General features: G+C 52.9%; 1 protein-coding gene across 1 annotated transcript; it reads left to right on the top strand.

Annotated features, from left to right (window-relative positions):
- The first annotated feature begins 11,540 nt into the window (after nt 1–11,540).
- On the top strand, nt 11,541–16,728 carry UBE2S (ubiquitin conjugating enzyme E2 S). Its single transcript, XM_061173929.1, has 4 exons — nt 11,541–12,087; nt 12,694–12,841; nt 14,201–14,391; nt 16,281–16,728. The coding sequence occupies exons 1-4, from the start codon at nt 12,085–12,087 to the stop codon at nt 16,593–16,595; spliced, it is 657 nt and encodes a 218-aa protein (XP_061029912.1). The 5' UTR covers nt 11,541–12,084; the 3' UTR covers nt 16,596–16,728.
- The last annotated feature ends 5,224 nt before the right edge of the window (nt 16,729–21,952 follow it).

The raw sequence follows: 21,952 nt of genomic DNA, 5'->3' as shown, positions 1-21,952 counted from the left end.
GGGTGTCATTACCTTCCAGAATCCACTATAGCTGATGGTAACATCTTCTACCAGGATCCACTAAGACTGATAATGCCACAATCTCCCATAGTCCCCCATAATTGTGGTGTCATCATCTCACAGGATCCACTTCAATCATGATGTCTGCATGCCCCAGGATCCACCACAGCCATGGTGTCATCACCTTCCAAGATCCACTTTAATCATGGTATCATCAACCTCCCAGGATCTACTTCAACCATGATGTCTTCATGCCCCAGGATCCAGCACAGCCTTGGTGTCATCACCTCCCAGGATTCAACTGAGCAGTGATGTCACCACCTCCCAGCAGCCATGAGAGTCAATGGTGTCCCAGAACCCATGACACTCAATAGTGTCATCATCTCCCAGGATCCATTTCAGCCATGGTATCACCATCTACTGGAATCCACCATAACCATGGCATCATCATCTCCCAGGATCCAGGACACCCAATGATGTCATTTAGCAGGATCCACTTCAACCATGTATCATCACCTTCCAGGATCCATCATCTTGGGAGCCAAGTACTATGACAGCTGTATTTCAATTGTCTTCTGGGGTCACCTACAGTTGTTCCCTTAAGAGGAACCAGCACAATACACATCATTTTCCCATTCCCTCAAAAATGGAGTGGGATGGGGCCCCCTCTGATGACATCATCCTACTCTGGCCCTTCCTGATGATGTCACTGCCGTGCTCCTGACTTAGGCTGACACCTGCCTGCATCAACCGCACCACAGACTTGGCCTTGGCCAGTCCTCCATCTCCCCCTGGTGAGGGCATCCAGGTCCCTCCTGATAACTGCCCTTCACCCAACCATCTGATCGGTGACAGGGCGGGGGGGGGGGGGCTTTCCAGCCCTCAGGTGATGTCACTGCCCCTTGTCCAATCCCTGTTACCTGGATCCCCACCCAGAGCTGCACTCCATAGGCTTGGGCCAAACTCTCCCTAGAGACCCCCCTGGGCTGGGTCAACAGCTGCCGACCTCCCTGAGGCCTTCAGTGGTTTTCTCTGCTGCCCTGGTCGTGGGGCAGGCACGTCTGGAGAGCCACGGCCACTGCCAGTGCCACCTGTGGGGGTGGGGGGGTGGCGCTCCACATCATCCCAAGATGGCAGAGAAGCAGCATTCTCTCCTTCATCTCCCCCTCACACACTGGGGAGCCTCTGGGGTTTCGGGGATTCCCCAACACCCAACGCACAATTTGCCCCCAATTCTCTCTGTATATAGCCATGTTCTGGGGCGGCCATTCCCCCACTCTTAAAGGGCTACATGCCCCCTCTCCCAGCCCCCAGCGCGAGGTGAGGGGGCCTCTTCTCCCTCCCCTGGGCCGTCCCCCTCCCTCTCCTCTCTCCCCACAAGGGAGGCACCTCAGCTCATCCCTTCTCATCAGGAGCCTGGGGCAGATAACTGACCCTCAGCTCCCACCACACTGACGAAACTGAGGGGTGACCCCCAATCTACCAGGGCCCCAGTGCCAGTTTGCCGGGTTTTCAACTCCACGCTTACAGCTGCTCCTGTGGGTTCCCCCAATCCCTTTGAGGGCCTCACCATGCCCAGTGTCCCTATGGCAGACTGTGACTTCCCCCAAAAGGAGCCAGCTTGGGCGCCTACCCCTCCCAGACCCCTCCCCTCTGCTCACCACCCTCAAGGAGCCCTCAGCTTTCTCCAGCCCCCAGAACTGGGGGATTCGGGGCCTTTCAGCTTTTGTATGCCCCCCTCAACTTGCTCTTTCCCGGCCTGGATTCCAGGTATCTTGTCCCCTCCCCCCACTCACTTGACACAGGCTGCCTGACCCTGGGGCCTTGACCTCTTATCTCAAATAAGCCATAGTAGGGAGAGGTCTCGAGGTGGGTGAGGAAGTGGGCATGTCCTGCCAGACCCCCTTGATGCTTCCAGAGCTGGGACCTCGCCATTTGAGTCTTCCCCCACCAGCCCCCACCACCTCATAAATGCATACACAGGCTTGTGCGTACACACACACACACACACACACACACTCCCATTCCAGTGAGGGGGCAGTGGAGGGTGGTACAGAAAGAAGAAAATCAATTCTGGACCAAAAGAACTTCCAAAGCTCTGCCTGCTTCCTTATCCCTACCCACCCTATTCCTCCCCCCAACACCGGACTCTTGCCCCAGTTCCTTGGTGAGGACAGCCAGCCGAGCTGCAACTTGGTATTTTTTTGAATAAACAGATGTTTTCCTGATCCCCGGTCTCAAGTATACTGTCGGGAAAGGATGGGTTTCCATCCCCGCATTTGCAGGTCACTGGGGAGCCCCCTTTATGGCCGAGGAAGGCGGGCATCTAAGTGTCTTTGCAGGTAGGTGGTCAGGGCTGCTCCAGCTGCCACCAAGGGAGGAGTCAGGCATGGGGAGATGCAGTGTAAGGTGCCTTCAAACCCTTAGTTTCTTCCTAAGAAAGCTTCTTCCCTCTGAGCAGGTAAGCATTTGTTTGCAGATTCTATTTGTTTGCGCCTCCTTATATTTGAATTCTTTGCCTGAACATCATTGAAGTGTGTGTGTGGGGGGGTGCAACTGCGTTAGTTTCCTGGGGCTGCAGTAACAAAGTACCATACAACTGGCAGCTTAAACAGAAATGTATTCTCTCCCAGTGCTGGAGGCTGAGAGTCTGAGAGGGAGGTGTCGGCAGGGCTGAGTCCTTCTGAGGCTGTGTGGGAGAATCTGTCTGTGCCTCCCTCCTAGCTTCTGGTGGCTTGCTGGCAATGCTGGCATTCCTCGACACATCATCTTCCCTCTGTATGCGTGTCTCCTTGGCAAAATGTCTCGTTTTATGAGGACACCAGTCATGATGGATTAGGGCCCACCCCAATGATTTCATCTGCAAAGACCCTGTTTCCAAACAAGGTCACATTCACAAGTCCTGGAGGTTAGGACTTCAACATCTTTGTGGGCGGGGAGCAAAATTCAACCCATAACGGGGTGTGACAGAATAGTCTAAATGTCAGTTTTTATGATAACTGGGAAGCATTTTCCACACCTCTCTCCTCCCACCCAGTGCATTAAAATATTTCCATAGTGATGACTAGAATTGCCCCCTCCTTCTGTCTCAGGAAGTGCCTCTAAGGCTTGGTTTTATGAACTTTAGGACAGCTCATCTCTAGAAGCATCTAAGTGTTTGTTTACGAATATCAGACTCATATTACATCAAAGCATTAGTTTGCTCATACCTCTGGGTTGTGTGTGCAGGGCATTTCAGCATTGATTTTATCATTAAGAAAACCCCTTCCTCTCTAGTGTATTTAAGTGTTTGCTTCTCAGATATTAGACTTTATTCCGTATCAGTCAGGGTTCTCCAGAGAAACAGAACCAATGTATGTGTGTGTGTGTGTGTGTGTGTGTGTGTGTATTCCTGTTAAGGAACTGGCTCATGTGACCATGGGGGTTGGCAAATCCAAAGTCTGTAAGGCAGCCCGGAAACTCGGGCAGGCTTTCTAGGCTGCAGTCTTGAGGCAGGATTCGTTCTTTTCCAGGAAACCTCAGTTTCCGCTCTAAGGCCTTCGACTGATTGAACGTGGCCCACCATATGATCTAGGATAATCTCCTTTACTCAGAGTCAGCTAACTGTAGGTGTTCATCTTGTCTACTAAATACCATCACAGCAACACCTGGGCTGTGTTTGAACCAACAGCTGGGCACTGCAGCCGACCAAGCGGACACATGAAACCTAACCATCCTCGCAGGGAAGTGCTTGCTGGAAGGAGTGTGATCTGTGGTTGAGAAAGCCTGCCCCCCTTCGGTGCAGTTAAGTGTTCACCACCGGCTAGATTTCACCTGCTGAGGTCCATCTGTTTGACCGTAGGTTAGTGGGGTGGGAGGGGGGTGGTGCCTTCAAGTACTGGTGTTGGATCACTGGTGAAATGTCCCACCTGGTGCGTGTAAGGGTTGTTCGCCCATTCTTAGAAATCGCCTCTTTGTGCTGGTGATTTGTCTACAGAAAATTGGGGGTGGGTGGGGAGGGAGGGTGGTGATGCAGTGTGTCTAAGTATGGGATCATTGAGCACTCAGAGAGTCTCCTCCTGGGCACAGACTAGGACCGTACTTCCCTGCCTCCCAGATGTTAGATGTGCCAGATACAAACCCTTGTTGCTTTAACAACTGGGGCTTTGGGGCTGCTTGTTACTGCAGGACAGTGCAGCCTACTCTGGCCGACGTGCCTTGCCTGTGGAGAGGGGAACTAGATGGCTTTTTTGCTGTACACTCTTGCACTTCTGAATTGTTTGTAGGTGCATGACCTACTTTTAAAAAAATAAAGTCTAAATGTAAACGTCAACGGTGCCGGCTTTGACTGCCATTCCCCACACTGAGCAGATGCCCAGGGGCGAGCTTGACACAGGAGACAAGAGTCTCATTCCCCTCCCATGCAGGTGATTAGCTTCCACTCTGAGTTGTAATGCCAAGGCTTAAACGTATGTATTTTTCATTCAACATGGCCTCTATGTGCCTGTCAACTACTTCATTTCTGTTCAGCCAAGAAGAAAGCAATCTGATCCACATGTACCGTGCTTTAGTTGGGCAAGTCAAGGATAAGATCTGGCATAAGCATTTTCGCCTTTGTAACCTAACATTTGCTCAATTTGCAACTCCACTGTGTTGATAAATACAGCCTCTGAGCAGCTATTCTTAACCGGCGTTTGAGGGGGCGGGCTTGCAAACTTATGAAATCTATACCAGATGTTGTGTGCATGTGCCTTTCTTTTTTTCTTTTCATTTCTTTTCAACTTTGTATTTTGAAACAGTTTCAAACGTGCAGAAGTTACAAGAATAAGTCCAAGAACTCATGTACAGCTTTTGTCAATTCACTAATTGCTAACATTTCATCACACTGCTTTATGGTTTTCCTCCCATATATTTTTTTTTCAGAGACACTTGAGAGTAAGTTGCCCCCTAAGGGACATTTCTGAAGGACAAGGACATTCTCTTACACAGCCACAGTATAGTTATCAAAATCAAGGACTTAACACTGATGAAGTCCATGTTCAAGCTTCACCAACTGTCCCAGTATTGTCCTTGGGAGCAATTCTCTTTCCAGTCCCCCGTACTCCGGGATTAGGTCTTGCATTTGGTTACTGTGTCTCTCGAGGCTCCTTGGACTTGAACAGTTCCTCAGTCTCTTTCATGACACACGTTTTTGGAGTCCAGGCAGCAGCATAATTTTTATTCCAGCCCCTACCACCAGACGTTTAGGGTTTTCCCATTTCTCACTACTATGAACAATACTTGGAGGAATATCTTTTTGCACACCATGGGGAGCACTCACTTACTTTTCCCTGGGATGACCTCCCAAGAGGGTGAACTTCTGGGTCGGAGGGAGGTGCGTTTTTAAGACTTTTGCTACACAACGCCAAGATGCAGTTCCGAGAGCCTTGCCAAGTCCATGTACGTGAGAACGTCCATTTGCTCCCACCCTCGCCGGCATCAGGCACTATTCTGTCTAATCTTGATGTGCATCAGAGGTGTCTGTTTTACGGCCGTTATAGGAAGCCCCTAGTTACTAAAGCTTGCTTTTGTCCAACACGAAGTCTCTGCTCTGCGGTCTAGGGTTTTTGGAGCGGGATAAGAGCAACGCGTTTCATTGCTGCCGTCTGTCACTAGAGGGAGCACCTGATCCACTGCAGGCATATTTAGCAATTAATGCGGGCCCCTCCCACTGGGGGAGAGCGCTAACCTCTGCTCAGGGGCACAAAGGAAAGTGGTTCTTGCTAAGTACCTACCACAGCCTTACAGTCAACTTGCTTAAAAATATTAAGGCCACTAAGGGGCAGAGAACACATCAGCAACCACAGACTGTGAACTCAGAAATAAAGACGGAGGCATTTACTCATGAAAAGATGCTCAGCCTCAGTGGGAAGAAGGGAAATGCCGATGAAAGATGAGGCACCTTTGCCCATGACTGGCACATATTTTGAAGACTGCTAATACTCGGGCTCATTTCTGCATCAACACATTGACATCGGCTGCTTCCTCTGCCTGGAACAGTCTTTCTCCTCTGGATAAGCACAAAATTTGCTCCCTCGCTTCCTTTAAATATTTGTTTCCTTCTCAATGAAGATCTACCCTGACTCCCCGCATCTAAAATTCTCCCCCCCTCCCCCCAGTGTCCCCAAACCTCCTTACCTTAACTGCTCTAATTTTTATAGTAATATCTTTTTATACTACCAACTTTTCTTACCCACTAGCCCGGGACTTTCCCAGTGCTGGCACTCACTGCAAGTCCAGCATCTTGGGCAACCCCGTACAGTTCGCCACCCTGGGTTTAGCGCTTACTGTTTATCTGTCTCCCCACCAGAATGGAAGCCCCAGGAAGGTGGTGTCTTGCTTCCTGTCTTGGCCACTGATGTATCCCAAGCACACAGAAACAGGGCCTGGCAAACAGCTGGTTCTAAATGAATTCTTGAATGAACGGATCAGAGCCTAACGGTGAGGATCTAAATAAGTAGAACCCTGCCAAGGGCCACCTGGCAGAACTGCAAACACTCATGCTCTTTTGATCCTGAGACTCCACTTCTAGGAATTTCTCCTTCAGGAAAGCTCACACCTTTGCCCAAAGATAAACGTTCGAGGATGCTCACTGCAGCTTCTAGCCACAGACTGGACCGGCGTAAACACCCGTTAGTTGGAGAATGCTAGAAACTCCCGTGTTCTTATCAAGGACCGCTGTGCATGCTGCCCAGGGAGGATGTGTGGGAATGTAAACGTCCAAGTAGTGTGGGGAAGAAGACACCCAGATATTAACAGCGGGTACCTGAGGGGGTGGGACTGCTAATGTGGGAATGGAAGGCGAGCTAGAGCTGCACCTCCTACTTTTACTTCTTGCACTGCAGTGACTGTGTGAATTTCCCTCCAAGCATGTATTTCTTTAGTGATTTAATACAGATGAACAGAAGAAATGAAGATTAATTTCTGAAGCTAGAATTCAAGCCGAAGGGACAATTTGGGTTTCATTGAGCAAAAGTAAGTTTCCAGGTCTCCAATATTTAGGAAAGTAAGGACAGCCCTCCCCCAGCCCATCCCCTGCAGATCCCAGTCTCCCAAACTAACACAAAAGGCCCATCACTAGGCCACCTCCTGAGTCATTCTCAGATCCGCCCACTTCTCGGCCATAGCCACCACACTATCCCAACCCACGACCAACTCCCTGCTGGAGTTCCTGCTTCCACTCTGGGTCCTCCAATCTAGTCTCCACCCAGCAGCCCTGAGCCAGAATCTCAACATCAGTACCAAATCCACTCACACGTCCCGGTGAGAATTCCTCATTGACTCCCTAGGGCCCCACCAAGCCTAGCCCCTCCATGCCTACCTCTACCGGCTCAGAACATTCTTCCCTCAGACCTCTCTCTCTTTCTCCACCCCTCTGGCCTTCTTTCAGTTCCCCCCATCTCAGTATTTTTTTAAAATTCTTTTTAGAAAAATAACAGCTTTACTGACATATAACTCACATGCCATACATAAAACTCACCGATTTAAAGTGTTTTGGTATATTCATAGAGCTGTGCATCTATACCATCACCACAATTTTAGAATATTTTCATCGCCCCAAGAAGAAAATCTACCCATTAGCTATCAACTCTCCATCCCCCAGCCCTAGGCAATCACTAATCCACTTTCTGTCTGCATGCATTTGACTGTTCTTGACATTTCATACAAATGGAATCATACAACATGTAGTCCTTTGTGACCGGCTTCTTTCCCTTAGCATAGCGCTTTGGAGGTTCATCCATTTTGTAGCAGATAACAGTACTTCACTCCTTTCTATGGTTGTATAATATTTCATTGTAAGTAAATACCAGTTAGTTTATCCATTCACCAGCTGCTGAACATGTGGGTTGTTCCCACTTTTGACTATTATAAATAATGCTGCTATGAATATCTGCGTATGATTTTTCACGTGGACGTGTTTCCATTTCTCTGGTATATACCTAGCAGTGGAATTGCTGGGTCATATGGTAACTCTAGATTTAATCATCTGAGGAACTGCCAGACTGTTTTCCAAATCAGCTGCACCATTTTTCATTCCCACCAGCTGTGTGAGGGTTCCAATTTTCCACATCCTCCCCAACACTTACTATCTCACTTTTTGATTACAGCCACCCTGGTGGTGTAACGTGGTAGCTCACTGCGGTTCTGATGTGCGTTTCCTGATGGCTGATGATGCTGAGCATCTTGTCATGTGCTTACTGGCCGTTTATATATCTTCTTTGACCACCAGCACCATCTCTTCTCAGGGTTATTGCAACAGCCTCCTGCCTGGCCTCCCTGCTTCCGCCCTCATCCCCCTTCATTCTCTTCTCCACCCAGCAGTCAGAGTAAGACCCCAGCATTCCGCTGCTCAAAACCCTGCCGTGGCTCCCTGTTCCCCCAGAGACAAGACCACAGTCCTAGCCATGGCCTTCAAGGCCCTGAATGATACCGGCTCCCCAACTCCGACCACACATACATCTCTCTAACCTCAGCCCCCCACACCCTCCCCCTTGCCCACTCTGTTCCAACCAAACCAGCCTCCTTGCAGTTCCTCGCACGTGCTAGGCCTTTGTTCCAGCTGTTCCCACTGCCCGGAATGCTCTTCCCTGATAAGCACATAGCTCACTTCCTCCCTTCCTTCAAACTTGTGTTCACATGACACCTGCTTGGTAAGGCCTCCCTGGCCACCTGGCTTAAAATTCACAACCTGGCACACCCTGAGCCCCTCCCTTGCTCTACTTTTCTTTTTTTCCGTAGCACTTGCTCCCTTCTAACATACCATGTATTTTATTTATTTATTACATTTCACTTCTGTGTCTGTCTTCTCTCACCACAGTAAGCCCCACAAGGGCAAAGATCTTTGTTTGCCTACGTATCCCAAGCACCCAGAATGGTGCCTGGCACACAGTAGGTGCTCAATAAATACTTGTTGAACAAACACCTTGATCTGTCAGGCACTCTGCTAGAGTCTAAGAACAGGGTCCCTGCTCTCCTGGGGCTGCACTCATCGGGGGACAGAGACAAACACGTAAGCAAACAAATAATAATAAATTCTTATGGACCAGGAAGATCAAAGAGGGTGAAGTAAACAGCATGGGAGTGGGGGTGAGGAAGCTGCTCTGAGAGGTGACTTTTTTTTTTTTTTTTCCAGCCGCGCTGCACAGGTTGTGGGATCTTAGTTCCCCGACCAGGGACTGAACTCAGTTCCTTGGCAGTGAGAGCGAGGAGTCCTAACCACTGGACTGCCAGGGAAGTCCCATGACAGGCGACATTTTAAGGTGAGCCTAGGCCATGAGGAGGACAGAGCAGGAGGAGGAAAGCTCTCCTGGCACAGGGGACTCCCGTGTAAACGTCCTCAGGGCAGACAGAGCTTGGCTTATCGCAGGGAGACAGACAGAAAGAGGCCAAGGGGGCCTCAGGAAGAGTGTACTTACGGATCTCATGGGAGTTTGGGATTCATTCGAAACGCAGTGTGTTGGGGGCTCTTGAAAAGTTCTTAGCAGGGGTGGGGCCTGTTTGGATTTCAGGGGTCAGTAAAAAGCAGCCTCCCTGAGGGCCAACCCCGGCCACTGCCTGTTTCTGTAAACAAAGGCTGATGGGAACACAGCCAGCCCCTACATCTGCACATGCGCTTGGCTACTCCGGGGCTATGGCAGCAGAACTGGGTACGCTGGGACAGAGACTGATGGCCCGCAAAATCAAAAACCTTTACTGAGAAGGTTTGCTGACCCCAATTTTAAGGTGCAGGCGATTCCTTCCTTCTCCCTCAGGTCCTGTCGACGTCAGCGATCCCCATCACGTCTCCCATCCCCACTGCCACCAAGCTGCTCGCCTCCCTCTCTGTTACAGCCCACCGTCCTGTCAAAGCCTCCAATGGCTCCCCAGGGCTTGAAGACAACACACCGCCCACCTCGGCAGAGGCGAGAGACGTAACCGCTGCCCCCCCTTACCTTTCGGACTTCAGCACCTCCGTCCGACCTACCCTCACTGGCTTCCTGGTGGCGCCCCAAACACACCAAGCGCGATCCCCTCGCCTCGCCTTTGCACGGGCTGTTCCCTTTTCTGGAATGCTTTTCCCCTAGACCTTCTCGTATGGAGCCCAAGTGATCCTTCCTCAGACAGCAGCCCCCACCCCTTCCTTGCTATGCCCTCTGATTGTTCCTCTACGTCTTTATCACTCGCTGACATGATAGGATATACTTACTTGTTTACTGTCTGGCTTCCCCACGAAGACGTCAGCTCCCTGAGCGCGCAGGGATTTTGTTCCTTTTACGCTCAGCCATATCCCCAGAGCATCCTGCCTGCCACATGATAGGTGCTCAAAAATAAAAGCGTACTGAACGACTGAGGGTGTCCAGAGGGGAATCATAACATCCACCCGACAGGGCTGTTGCAAGGATTCAATGAGATAAACCATGCAAAGAAACTAGAACAGTGCCCCGCCCAGCGAGCACCGGATCGATCACCACCATTTTCATGACCATCATCAGTTACGTCTGTTGGGTGGACTTTTGAGATACAGCTCAGTCTGACCACCACCTCCGCCACGTCCCAAGTTGGGGGGGGGGGGGCTGGGCAAGTCACTTGACCCCTCTCTTCCTTCAGGGTTCTCGGGTGTTAACTGGGCCGTACTCCTCTGCACCTGGCGGGATAAGACCCAAGGCGAGGCGCGTGGGATGCCCGCGTGCGGCCAATCTGCCACAAACTAGTCATGGCTACGGCGGTGGGCGTCTCTGCACGTTCCTGGCCCCTGTTCCAGAGGCTGGGGCCCCCTGAGGGGTCTTGTCGGGACCCTCTCTTACAGGGTAGAGAGGGCCTGAGGGGGGCGCCGCGGCCGCACCGCACAGGAGCCGAGAAGGCGGGTCAGCTCCCGGGCCTCCCGCTCTCAGGGCGCCTACACTGGGCCGCCCGGGGCGCTCTGGGCCGGTTCCCCAGACAGGGAAAGGGAGTCCCGGCGAGGCCTGGCTGGCGGGAGGCCGCGGTCAGTCACAGGCAGGGCCAGGCCCTCAACAAGGGCTGGGGGCTCTTCCTTCTTTCTCGGGCACAGTCCTCACAGGAGGAGACTGAGGCCTGGCTGGGGCCAGAGGTCACACACTGGACGGCCAGGCGTCTAAGCCTTCAGCGCCGGGCTGACTGGTCTTGGAACCTCCGGGACACACCACGCAGGTCACAGGTCATTCTCAGCGCAAAATGGCGCCTCGGAGAAAAACGTACGATTCCCAGCGCCCACCCCCACTCCCGGCTGAGGAAGGGGAGAGGGCATCCGCGCACACTCATTTGCATACACAAAAACCAACGAACTTCATTGGCTGCAAGCGCCTGGGTCCGCGTTAGGCAAGGCTCCCATTGGTCGCTCTCCATTTCTCTCGCCCCCTCAACCCCCGTACTGCCTTCTCCGTCAAGGATTGGCCCGCGCGCGTCTCGTGACGCCACTCCACGACTGCGCGTCCCTATTGGCCGGCGCGCCTTCTATCGTCCTTTTAAACCGCCAGAGTCCCACCTCCCTTCGCCCTGCCCAGGTTCCACGGCCGACCGTTAGTCGCGTGTGTGATCTCCTGGGCGTCGGGGCGCGCGCGTGCGCCAGCGTCTCATTCAAACGGGCCAATCAGCGGTCGCGTCGCCCTTCACGTCCTCTTCCACTCTACTTCCCTTCTCCGCCACTCCATCCTCCCGGATCCCCTCCCCGACCACCGCGCACCCCCATTGGCCGGCCCGCCGAGCGCCCCCTCCCCAATTTCGGCCCGCAGCTTGCTGGAAGGGAGCGAGCGCGTCGAACGCCGAGGGCCGTGCGCGCTGACGTCACGGGTCGAGGCACGGCGAGAGGGGGCCGCGAGGGGGCGCGGCCTGTGGGCGGATATAAAAGAGCGGCGGTGCGCGCGCGGCCGGCTTAGTGCGGCCGGGCACCGGGGGTGGGCGGAGCTGCGGGCGCGGTTCGCGGCGGGCGTTGGAGGCAGCGGGGAGCAGAGCGGGGCCGCCGGGGCCTCGCTAGGGCCGCAGCGGCAGCAGTTGGGCCCCCCGCCCCGGCCGGCGGCCGGAGAGCGCAGGAAGGGGGCCGGGGGGACCCGCCCCCGGCCGGCAGCAGTCATGGTGAGCGAGACGTCCAGGCCCGGGAGGGGTGGTTGGGCCCCCCCCCAGAGGAGGAGGCGGGGTCTCAGGAGCCTCTCGCGGGCGGCTTGGGGGATCGGAGGGCCCACCTGGGTATCCCGGGCCTGAGATGGGCCCAGGGGCCTTCCTGTAGGCGGGGCGGGGCGGGAGGGGAGGGCCCGGCCGAGCTCCGGGCTTTTTGGCCCGCCCGTGGGTGTTTCGGGAACAACGACGCTCCGCCACCGTCTCCAGGCCCGAGTTGGGATTTCCAGGGTGGTCTTACCAAGGTTTGGTGGGGAAGGGGGACCGGCATAGGCCTCGGGCCTGCCCGGGATCACTGGGGGGCCTTGCGGAGCTACGAGCGGGCTTTGGGGTCTTCTGGGGAAGGTGGAGTCATCCGCAAGCCCTCGGCAATCCGCCCTATTTCTAGTGGGAGATCAGCTTGGGGCGGTCGCCTGAAGCATCCTGGGTTGGGGGTTCTGGGAGCTCGGGGTGATTGACAGCCTGGGACTGCAGGAGTAAGACTAGGGTGCCACTGCATCCTAGATCCTGCAGGAGGCACCAGGCCCTGGCTCTGCCCGTGGCTCACCCCCTTGTCTCCATACCTAGAACTCCAACGTGGAGAACCTGCCCCCCCATATCATCCGCCTGGTGTACAAGGAGGTGACGACACTGACAGCTGACCCACCTGATGGTATCAAGGTCTTTCCCAATGAGGAGGACCTCACTGACCTGCAGGTCACCATCGAGGGCCCTGGTGAGTGGGGGAACGAGAGGGAGGGGTGCACTTCCTAGATCCTCGTCAATCTTAGAGCAAGGATAGGAGGCCCCCACTGTAGGGTGGACTGCCAGACCCTGAGGACGCGAGGGTAGACATGACAGGCACACCTGTTACACATGGTGCTCCCAGTATGCAGGGCAGGACACTAGAAATGACAAGTAATTGTGTATACTTTCCCTGTAAGTGTTGTGAGAAAAATTCTGGGGGCCAGGAGAGCATATAATGGGGCCTTACCTGGGTTTGGGTGTTTCCTCCATCCTGAAGTATGGGTAGGAATGAAGTGGGATTGGGAAGAGGATGCCAGGTGGGGAGAAGTGTCAGCAAAGGCCTGGAGGGGAGGCTGGATCATCTCAAACTCCTTCCTGCTGCCAGTGTTAGGTTCTCTGGGGACCAAGCAGAGAACAAGCCAAATGCAGGCTTGCAGGGAGATAACAGTAATAACCACACGACTACAGGGGATCGTTTGATCTTGCAGAGTGGTTTGGCAGGTCGCTTCACGTGCACTACATTTAAGTTATCAGTTGAATTTTTACAATTTAAGTGAAGAGTATGTGATGAAGGACCTAGTCTGGAGTTGAACTTGTGGGGAGGGGGTCAGGGAAGACTTCCTGAGGAACAGAAGAAAAACGATTTGTGAAGCTTATAGGGAACAGATCTTTTAGGGCTTGTAGGCCTCTTTTCAAAGGAGTTTGGAAAGGAAGCCTTTGAAGGGTTTAAAGCCGGGCCAGTGGGTCACTTCAGACTTCACTTTGACGTCGGCGAGGGTGGGGATAGAATCTGGAGGCTGGTCAGGAAGCCACTGACCATGGGCATCCATCAGGTGAGAGAAGTGGTTCCGCTGGACTTGGAGGTGGGCTCAGATTCAGGAGTGGACCTGGAGGTCAGCTGCCCAGGCTGTGATGGGTTGGACGTGGGGGCTGGGGCACGAGGAACAGCCACGGGTCTGGAACAGCTCCCAGTGTTTGCTGCGGCAGGGAAGACCACGGAGTGGACACAACTGTCCTGACATTTGCCTGAGAGGCTTCCAAATAGATGTTTTTCCGAGGAGCTGAGTGGGCATGTGTGTCTGTGCCTCTTGGGAAGGGTGTGCTGTGCCTTCACTTGGGAATGAAGAGGGATCCGTGGGTGGGGCCCACCACTCAGGGGGTTAACTCTGAGCTGGGGATGGTGCCTGTGGCCCCCTGGGAACCTGGGCCTGTCTTCCTCTCGAGAACCCCCCGGTCTGGTGGAGGAGGCGGTGGGGCACTTGCCTCGCAGCCAGACCGTGGAGACTGGGTTTTGGGGGTGCCTGGAAGGCCTGTGCCTCCTGACGCTGTCCCCCTCCCTGCATTCCAGAGGGGACCCCATACGCCGGAGGCCTCTTCCGCATGAAACTCCTGCTGGGGAAGGACTTTCCTGCCTCCCCGCCCAAGGGCTACTTCCTGACCAAGATCTTCCACCCAAATGTGGGCGCCAACGGTGAGATCTGCGTCAACGTGCTCAAGAGGGACTGGACAGCTGAGCTGGGCATCCGGCACGTGCTGCTGGTGAGTTCTGCCTGGGCCCGGGCCTCCCTCCTGGACGCATCCCAATGATGTCCAAGCCACGGAGCCTTGTTTCTCTTCTAAAGTCAACGCTGAAGTGGTTGGGGCTTCCATATAAGAATCCAGATTTCCAGCTTTTCTGGAAGGGTTGGCAGTGCCCAGCTACCTTGGCTGTGGAACGAGTGATGGGTTTGTGTAGCGGGACGGTGTTCTGACAGGTACAAGTCAAGCATCTGGTTAGGGTGAAGACAGACTTTCCAGTATCCTACAGCGTACAGTTCATTGGTGTTTCAGTAGTCACAGCTTGTACAACCATCACCATTGTCATTCCATTGTTTCTCAGCCAGGAGTGGTTTTGTTCCATTGGGAACATTTTTAATTGTCACAGCTGGGGGTGCTACCAGCACCTAGTGGGTGGCCACAGGGAAGCTGCTGCACATCCTGCAGCAGGGACCACCCCGCGGAGAACCATCCAGGCCCACCTCAGCCAAGCAGAGGTGGAGACAGCCAGACGACTCTGGTGCTCCAGGGTCCCCATAGGCCACTTAAAGCATGTAGGTCACCTGATGCCTCTCCACCCCTCTCACAAGGTGAAATTTAAAAAAACAAACACTGAATTTCTAATGAGCCCCTGGGGCAGTTGGTAGGGAGGATGGGGAATTGGGGTTTCCTGCAGGGCACGGGGGAGGATTGAGCACCAAGGTAAACAGACCCCAAACCTTTCCCTCCTCTCCCTGGAGTGTCAGTGGTGGCTGCCAGCAACACCAGAGATGAGCTCACAGAATAACTCCAAGTGTCCCCAACGACCCTAGGGCCTGCAGTGTGGGGCCCAGGCCAGGCTCAACCATGGGAGGGCAGCTGTGGGGAAGGCTGGTTGTGGGGTGCAGTTGTCAGAATTAGGGTGTGATCCTGGTCCCTCATGATTATCAGTGATGTGTGTTGGGCCAGGTGCTTTGGGGAGTACTTCTTACTGCCCCCATTTACAGGTGAGAGAGCATTTCACCTGCTCAAGGCCAGACAAGTTCTGGGTTCCTGGGGTGTTCTGTGTTCCCTTTTAGAATGAAAGTGGAGGTAAAACAAACACGGCTTAGGGGCCACAGCTATCTGTGTAGACTCCTCTTAGAAGGGTCCATTGGGGGCTGGCTGGTCACACCTTTCAGCCTCAATTTACTCTGCAGTTAAAATGGGCGGATAAGGAATATTGAAGACTCACTTCCTTCTTGGACCACTCTCTGACTGTCCTCAGGCATCAGTCTCTGTTTATGCCCTGGTGCCTTTCTCTTGGGTATTAACAGCTTGCCCAGCCAGGGTTTGTGCCTCTGCCCTTGAGATTCCTGTTAAAGCCAGCGATAGCTCTAGCTTTAAGCATCTTCCTGTAGTGTAATGTAGAGCTAGTTGTCTCGTTGCTAGTTCCTAAGTTGTCCCCCTCACTTCCTTTTTTTTTTGCCTGCATTGCGTCTTCGTTGCTGCGCGCGGGCTTTTGTCTAGTTGCAGCCAGCAGGGGCTACTCTTCATTGCGGTGCCCGGGCTTCTCATTGCAGTGGCTTCTCTTGTTGCGGAGCACGGGCTCTAGAGCGCAGGCTCGGTAGTTACGGCTCGTGGGCTCTAGAGCGCAGGCTCAGTAGTTGTGGTGCACGGGCTTAGTTGCTCCGTGGCATGTGGGATCTTCCCAGACCAGGGCTCGAACCCATGTCCCCTGCATTGGCAGGCGGATTCTTAACGACTGCGCCACCAGGGAAGCCCCCCTCACTTCCTGAATGAGCTGGGGCGGGTCACTGGTGGCGGGGCCTGCAGGTGTGTGCCGTCCGGGGGAGCGGTGCTGGGAGCGGAGGCCGCAGGGCCGGCCGTGTGAGGCTTGGGGGGCCCCCCTGACCCTGGCGCTCTCCCCACAGACCATCAAGTGCCTGCTGATCCACCCGAACCCCGAGTCTGCCCTCAACGAGGAGGCGGGCCGCCTGCTCCTGGAGAACTACGAGGAGTACGCCGCCCGCGCGCGCCTGCTCACCGAGATCCACGGGGGCGCAGGCGGGCCCAGCAGCGGCAGGGCCGAGGCCGGCGGGGCTGTGGCCTCCTCTGCTGACCCCGCGGCCCCCGGGGGCCCAGGAGGGGCCGAGGGGCCCATGGCCAAGAAGCACGCGGGCGAGCGTGATAAGAAGCTGGCAGCCAAGAAGAAGACGGACAAGAAGCGGGCGCTGCGGCGGCTGTAGCGGGCTCTCCTCCCTCCCTCTCCCACCGCCACCCGCCTGCCCCCAACTCTGTCTCTAAGTTATTTAAGTTATGGCTGGGGTGGGGGAGGGCACGGGGGCACTGGGACCTGGATTTGTTTTTCTAAATAAAGTTGGAAAAGCAGCTGCCGTTGCCTCCACCAGCCTGGCTTTGAGCAGCGGGCGCCCCAGCCCGAGTCTTCATGCGGGCTGAGCACAGGTCCCTCAGCTCAGCGGGCCTCCTGTTGGGGTCAGGGGTGCCCTCTGTCTGAGGGGTGCAGTGCCAGGCACGGGCCTGCTGCTGATCTCTCCTGCCCTTGTTCTCCTGAAATGGGCATAGTGGCCGGGCAGTGGGTGTGGGAGCCCCGTCTGTCTGCCGTGCGCTGGGGCACTTGATCCCGCTCTAGCCAACAGAACATGTTCCTGTGGATTTCTGTATCACATATCTCAAATCCCAGGCCTGAGGAGACACCTGTCTTACAGTTTGTGTTGGTAGGAAGTTGGTGTGATGGGCTGGTCACTGCTCGGGTTTCAGAAGTGAAGCTGAGGATCCACCGGGCACGTTCCTTTCTCGGGTCCTCTTCAAACTCAAAGTTGGCAGGATTCAGTTTCTTGGGGTTGTAGGGCCTGGGGCTATCCCCAGCTGCTAGAAGCTGCCGGGGTTCTCACCCCACAGCCCCGTTTTGTGGCTGACCCAGTCCTTTTGTGGGACCCAGTTGATTAGATGAAGCTGATGAGCCCCGGGTGATAACTTGACTTAAGGAGCATGTCCCAGCGTGGTCACAGGTTCTGCCCTCACTCCAGGGGTGGGGGCAGGAGACCCGGCGCACGTCAGCTTCCTGCGCGCAGCTGGCGCCCTGCGGCATGGCCCTTCTCCCTGCCCTGTTCCTTCATCTGCAGGAGGGCAGACCTGCTGGTCATTGTACCTCTTGGACTGTTACGGAGGGTCAGGTAAGGGCCGCAGACCCGGACAAGTGTCAGGGTTCTCGGCTGGTGGGAAAGTAGGGAGTGGTCAGTCTTGGCAGAAACCAACAAAGGCACAGATGGGGAGGCCAAAGATTTTGTTGCCCTCTGTCAGGCTCTGTGCCGGGCCTTAGGACACAGTGTCAAAAATGATCATAAAATACAAAGAGAAAGGAAAGCCTGGTATGCCAGTTTTCACAGTTGCTTCCTTTGTAATCAGCAAAGCCTGGAAATATAACCCACATGTTCACCAATGGATGAATGAGTAAAGGAATTGTGCATTCACACAGTGGAATACTACTTAGCTAAACACTGATAAACAAAATAACATGCTGAGTGAAGCCATATACGGAAGAGTACAAAATACTTGATTCCATTTCTATGAAATTCTAGAACAGGCAAAGTTAGTCACTAATGGCCCAAAGCAGATGACTGGCTGTCTGAGATCGGGGAGGGTAAAGTGTACAGGGGTGTGGGAAGGCTGTGGGTGTGATGAGCACATTGCAGATCCCGATTATGGTGGGGCTCACATGGGTGCATAATGATGTCAAAACTTACAGAGTATATACTTAAAATAGGTGTATTTTACTTTGTGTAAAGTATATCTAAGAGAAGTTGATTTAACTTTTTAAATCAAGGACTTCTGTTTATCTAAAGTAGAATGAAAGACAAGTCAGTGGGGTTGTATGCAAGACATACAATCGAAAAGGACAAATCCAAACAAATGTATAAAGAGCTCCTACAACTCAGTAAGAAACAACACAAAAGTTGGCAAAAGCACTTGCACAAATGCTTCACAAAAGGGGAAATCCCAACGACTACCAAGCACATGCAAAGATTCCCGTCATCACTAGTGATGGGGAAAGTGCAGTGTAAACCAAAGTTGAGACCACTATGCTCCCATGAAACTTGCCACAGTGATAAGATCTGACAACGCCCCTTGCAGAGCCACGGATACTCTCCTGGCCCACAGTGCGACCCTGGCAGGAGCGTGAAATGGTAAAAGTCACGTGGGGACGCAGTAGTATCTCATTACTCAGCCTTCTTGCACACGTACCATGGGCTGCAAAACCACATTTGTCCTAATTGCAAGCAGTATAAACATGCTTGTATATTCAAGGAGCAACACTATACAACACAAAAGTAGTGGGCCATCACTACTTCCCGCAGCGTGGAGAACTCAGCATCAGCCAAACAAGCAAGTCACAGGAGACCCACAGTCTGAATGCCTTCGCACACAACTCCAAAACCGTCAAAACCAAGCTGTGCTGCTAAACACACATACCTTGGTGGTAAAGCTGTAAAAGCAAGAAGATTGTTTCCCTAAAGCTCAGGATACTGGTTACCTCTAGCCAGTAGGGAGCCCAGGAGGGAAGTGTATAAATATGTTTTGTGTGCTTTTCTCTGTGTCTGCTATATTTCAGAATTTTAACAACATGAAGAAGCTCATTATGAGATATGGACCAATCTCCAAAATACGTGAGAAAGAGCAACATGCAAATGCTGTACAAGATAGGCTACCATTTCTGTTTTTGTTTGTTTTAATTTTGTTTTAAATAGGATGTGGGACTTCCCTGGTGGTGCAGGGGTTAAGAATCTGCCTGCCAATGCAGGGGACACGGGTTCGAGCCCTGGTCCGGGAAGATCCCATATGCTGTGGAGCAACTAAGCCCGTGAGCCACAACTACTGAGCCCGCATGCCACAACTACTGAGCCTGCATGCCACAACTACTGAAGCCCTCCCGCCTAGAGCCTGTGCTCCACAAGAGAAGCCACTGCAATGAGAAGCCTGTGCACCGCAACGAAGCCCCAACGCAGCCAAAAATAAATCAATAAATAAGATGTGTATTTGCTTGCATATTCATCGAATGCCTCCGGAAGGTTACATTAGCACCTGCAAATACTGTCCCAAGAAAGAGAGCTTGGAATACCATGTGCATGATACCCATTCAAAAAACAAAGACTTAAGAAAAAAAAAGCAAGCAAAGACTTGACTTTTTTAAAAATTTCAATATAACAAGAGCTTCTTCAATGAAACGGCTCTCTCTCATTCCCATCTCCCCACACCCAAGTCCCTTCATCACGGACAACCAGTGTCAGCAGGTTCTTGTGTATTTTTCTGGGGAAATTCTAGGCAAACGTTAAGCAAATTTAAACATATGTGCTATTTTTTTATTTTATTTTTATTTTTTGGCCACACCATGCTGCTTGTGGGATCTTAGTTCCATGACCAGGGATTGAACCCGCTCCCTCGGCAGTGAAAGCGTGGAGTCCTAACCGCTGGACCGGCAGGGAATTCCCATAAACCATAAACGTTATGTTCTTTTACGTCCAGCGTTTCATCTGTGTATAACACGGCACGTAGCACCTGGGCTTTTCAACTTAGCACATCTTGGCCATCTGTCCTGCAGCACTCACAGCCCTTCCCTGCCCTCAGCTGTGCCCTAATGTATGTCACACTGAGCTGGAAGGAATGACCTTTGTGCATGGATCCTGTGGCACACAAGGCACAGAGTCAACCTTTTCAAGTGACATCCCTGTGCCAGAGGGCACATTCATTTGTAATTCTGTACAGATATGGCCAAACTGTTCCCTGTGGGTTTGTACCAATTGACGCTGTCAGTGATGTAAGTGTGCCCATCCCCCCCCACAATGGCCTCACTAAGTGCACTTTTTTACCCAACTTTTGGGTGTTTCTCAACCTGAGAGGTGAACACTATCTTAGTCTATCTTTAAAAGACTTTTTTTTACAACAGTTTTGGAGTTACACAGAAATCGTGAAGACAATACAGCGTCCCCCCTGCCCTTGGGTGCATCTCCTCCATAAATGCTATGCTAAGTGTAGGTGCTGAAACAAATGTGCTGGTTTTGCTGTGAGAACCTGGCCAAGGGCCATGGGGGTAACATACAGTCAGGGTGAACTCAGCAGGCCTGGGGTGCTCAAGGCCCACAGGTGGATGACTGTGAACAGTTTTCAAGATGAAACACAAGGGACTTCCCTGGCCGTCCAGTGGTGAGGACTCTGCACTTCCACTGCAGGGGGCACGGGTTCAATATCTGGGCAGGGAACTAAGATCCCACATGCCAGGCGGCATGGTCGGATCCGGGGCTGGGATCCAGGGCTCCTTGCATGTCTCCAAACCACGTGCTCATGTCATTTTCATAATGAAAGACTTTAAAGAATAGATTTTATTACAGCAAATGACTACAAGAGAAACAAAGAGATTTTTAAAATTCCTGGACTGGGAAGAAACAGCCTGGAGGGAATGCGGCAGAGGACGCAGCGGTGTATTCACAGAACTCATGCAGCCTGGGAGCCACAGGCACTAGCGTGTGTGGATTTGTCCTCAAAGTGCTCGGAAGAACACGAGCATCGTTTCGTGTGCGAATAGTTATAGACGCGGGAAGACGTCATCGTTTCGTGTGCAAATAGTTACAGGCGCGGGAAGACGTCATCGTTTCGTGTGCGAATACAGACGCGGGAAGACGTCGTTTAGTGTGCGAATAGTTATAGACGCGGGAAGACGTCTGTGATTGTTTTGAGCCCATCTGCACAAGATAATTGATAATAAACTGCTCATTCATGCAAGGAAGATTTGTGGGCTTGTCCTGGCCAGCCATGTTACGAGCTTTCTGCACATTTAACCTCAAGGGCCTTAGGAAGTACGGTCTATTCATATGCACGTGTCACAGGCACAGAGGTTGAGGAGTGATGGAGCCCTGATGTACTTGAGGTATCCGTGCAGATGGAACTATAATCAAGGCCAGTCCCTCCGACGAACAGAGTATGTCTCAGCCCTGAGTTTCCACTGCTCTGAGTGACCTTGTGCGGGGCAGCTGCCGAGGGTGCGCCCTGCACTCACTCTGCAGACGTTCCCCGGATTAGCACTGGAGACAACAGCAGCAAACCAAACCAAGATCTCTGCATTGCGGAGCCCTGAGGAATCAGACGCTCGAAACGACCTTACTGTTTCATCTGCAGGGAAACTGAGGCACAGAGAGACTAGTGACTCACCCAAGCGTAGGAACTGGCACGTGGAACTGGAGAGGGATGCTGTGGGTGGTGGGGGATGGGAGGGGTGCGGGCATCTCTCTGGGCACTTCCCTGTAATCCCACTGCCTCCTGGCCCCCCTGTTCCTGCTGAGAAGCCAGCAGTTAGTCTTACTGCAGTTCCCTTGCATGTGAGTTGCTCTTCTCATGCTGCTTTCCAGATTTTCCCTGTCTTTGGCATTCAGCGTTTTTACTATGATGTGTCTGGGTATTTATGATTTTTTAAATCTTGTATTCTTTGTTAATTTGCTTTTCCAATTTCCATGCCATACATCACTTGTGAGAAAACAAAGTTTGCATAGATGGCCCCCCATACAAACCACACCTGCCGCCAGGCTCTCTCCTT

Source organism: Eubalaena glacialis, chromosome 18, assembly GCF_028564815.1.
Source record: "Eubalaena glacialis isolate mEubGla1 chromosome 18, mEubGla1.1.hap2.+ XY, whole genome shotgun sequence".
Classification (NCBI taxonomy): Eukaryota; Metazoa; Chordata; class Mammalia; order Artiodactyla; family Balaenidae; genus Eubalaena; species Eubalaena glacialis.
The sequence above is the reverse complement of the archived record's forward strand: the minus strand, read 5'-3'. Positions and strand labels throughout refer to the sequence as shown.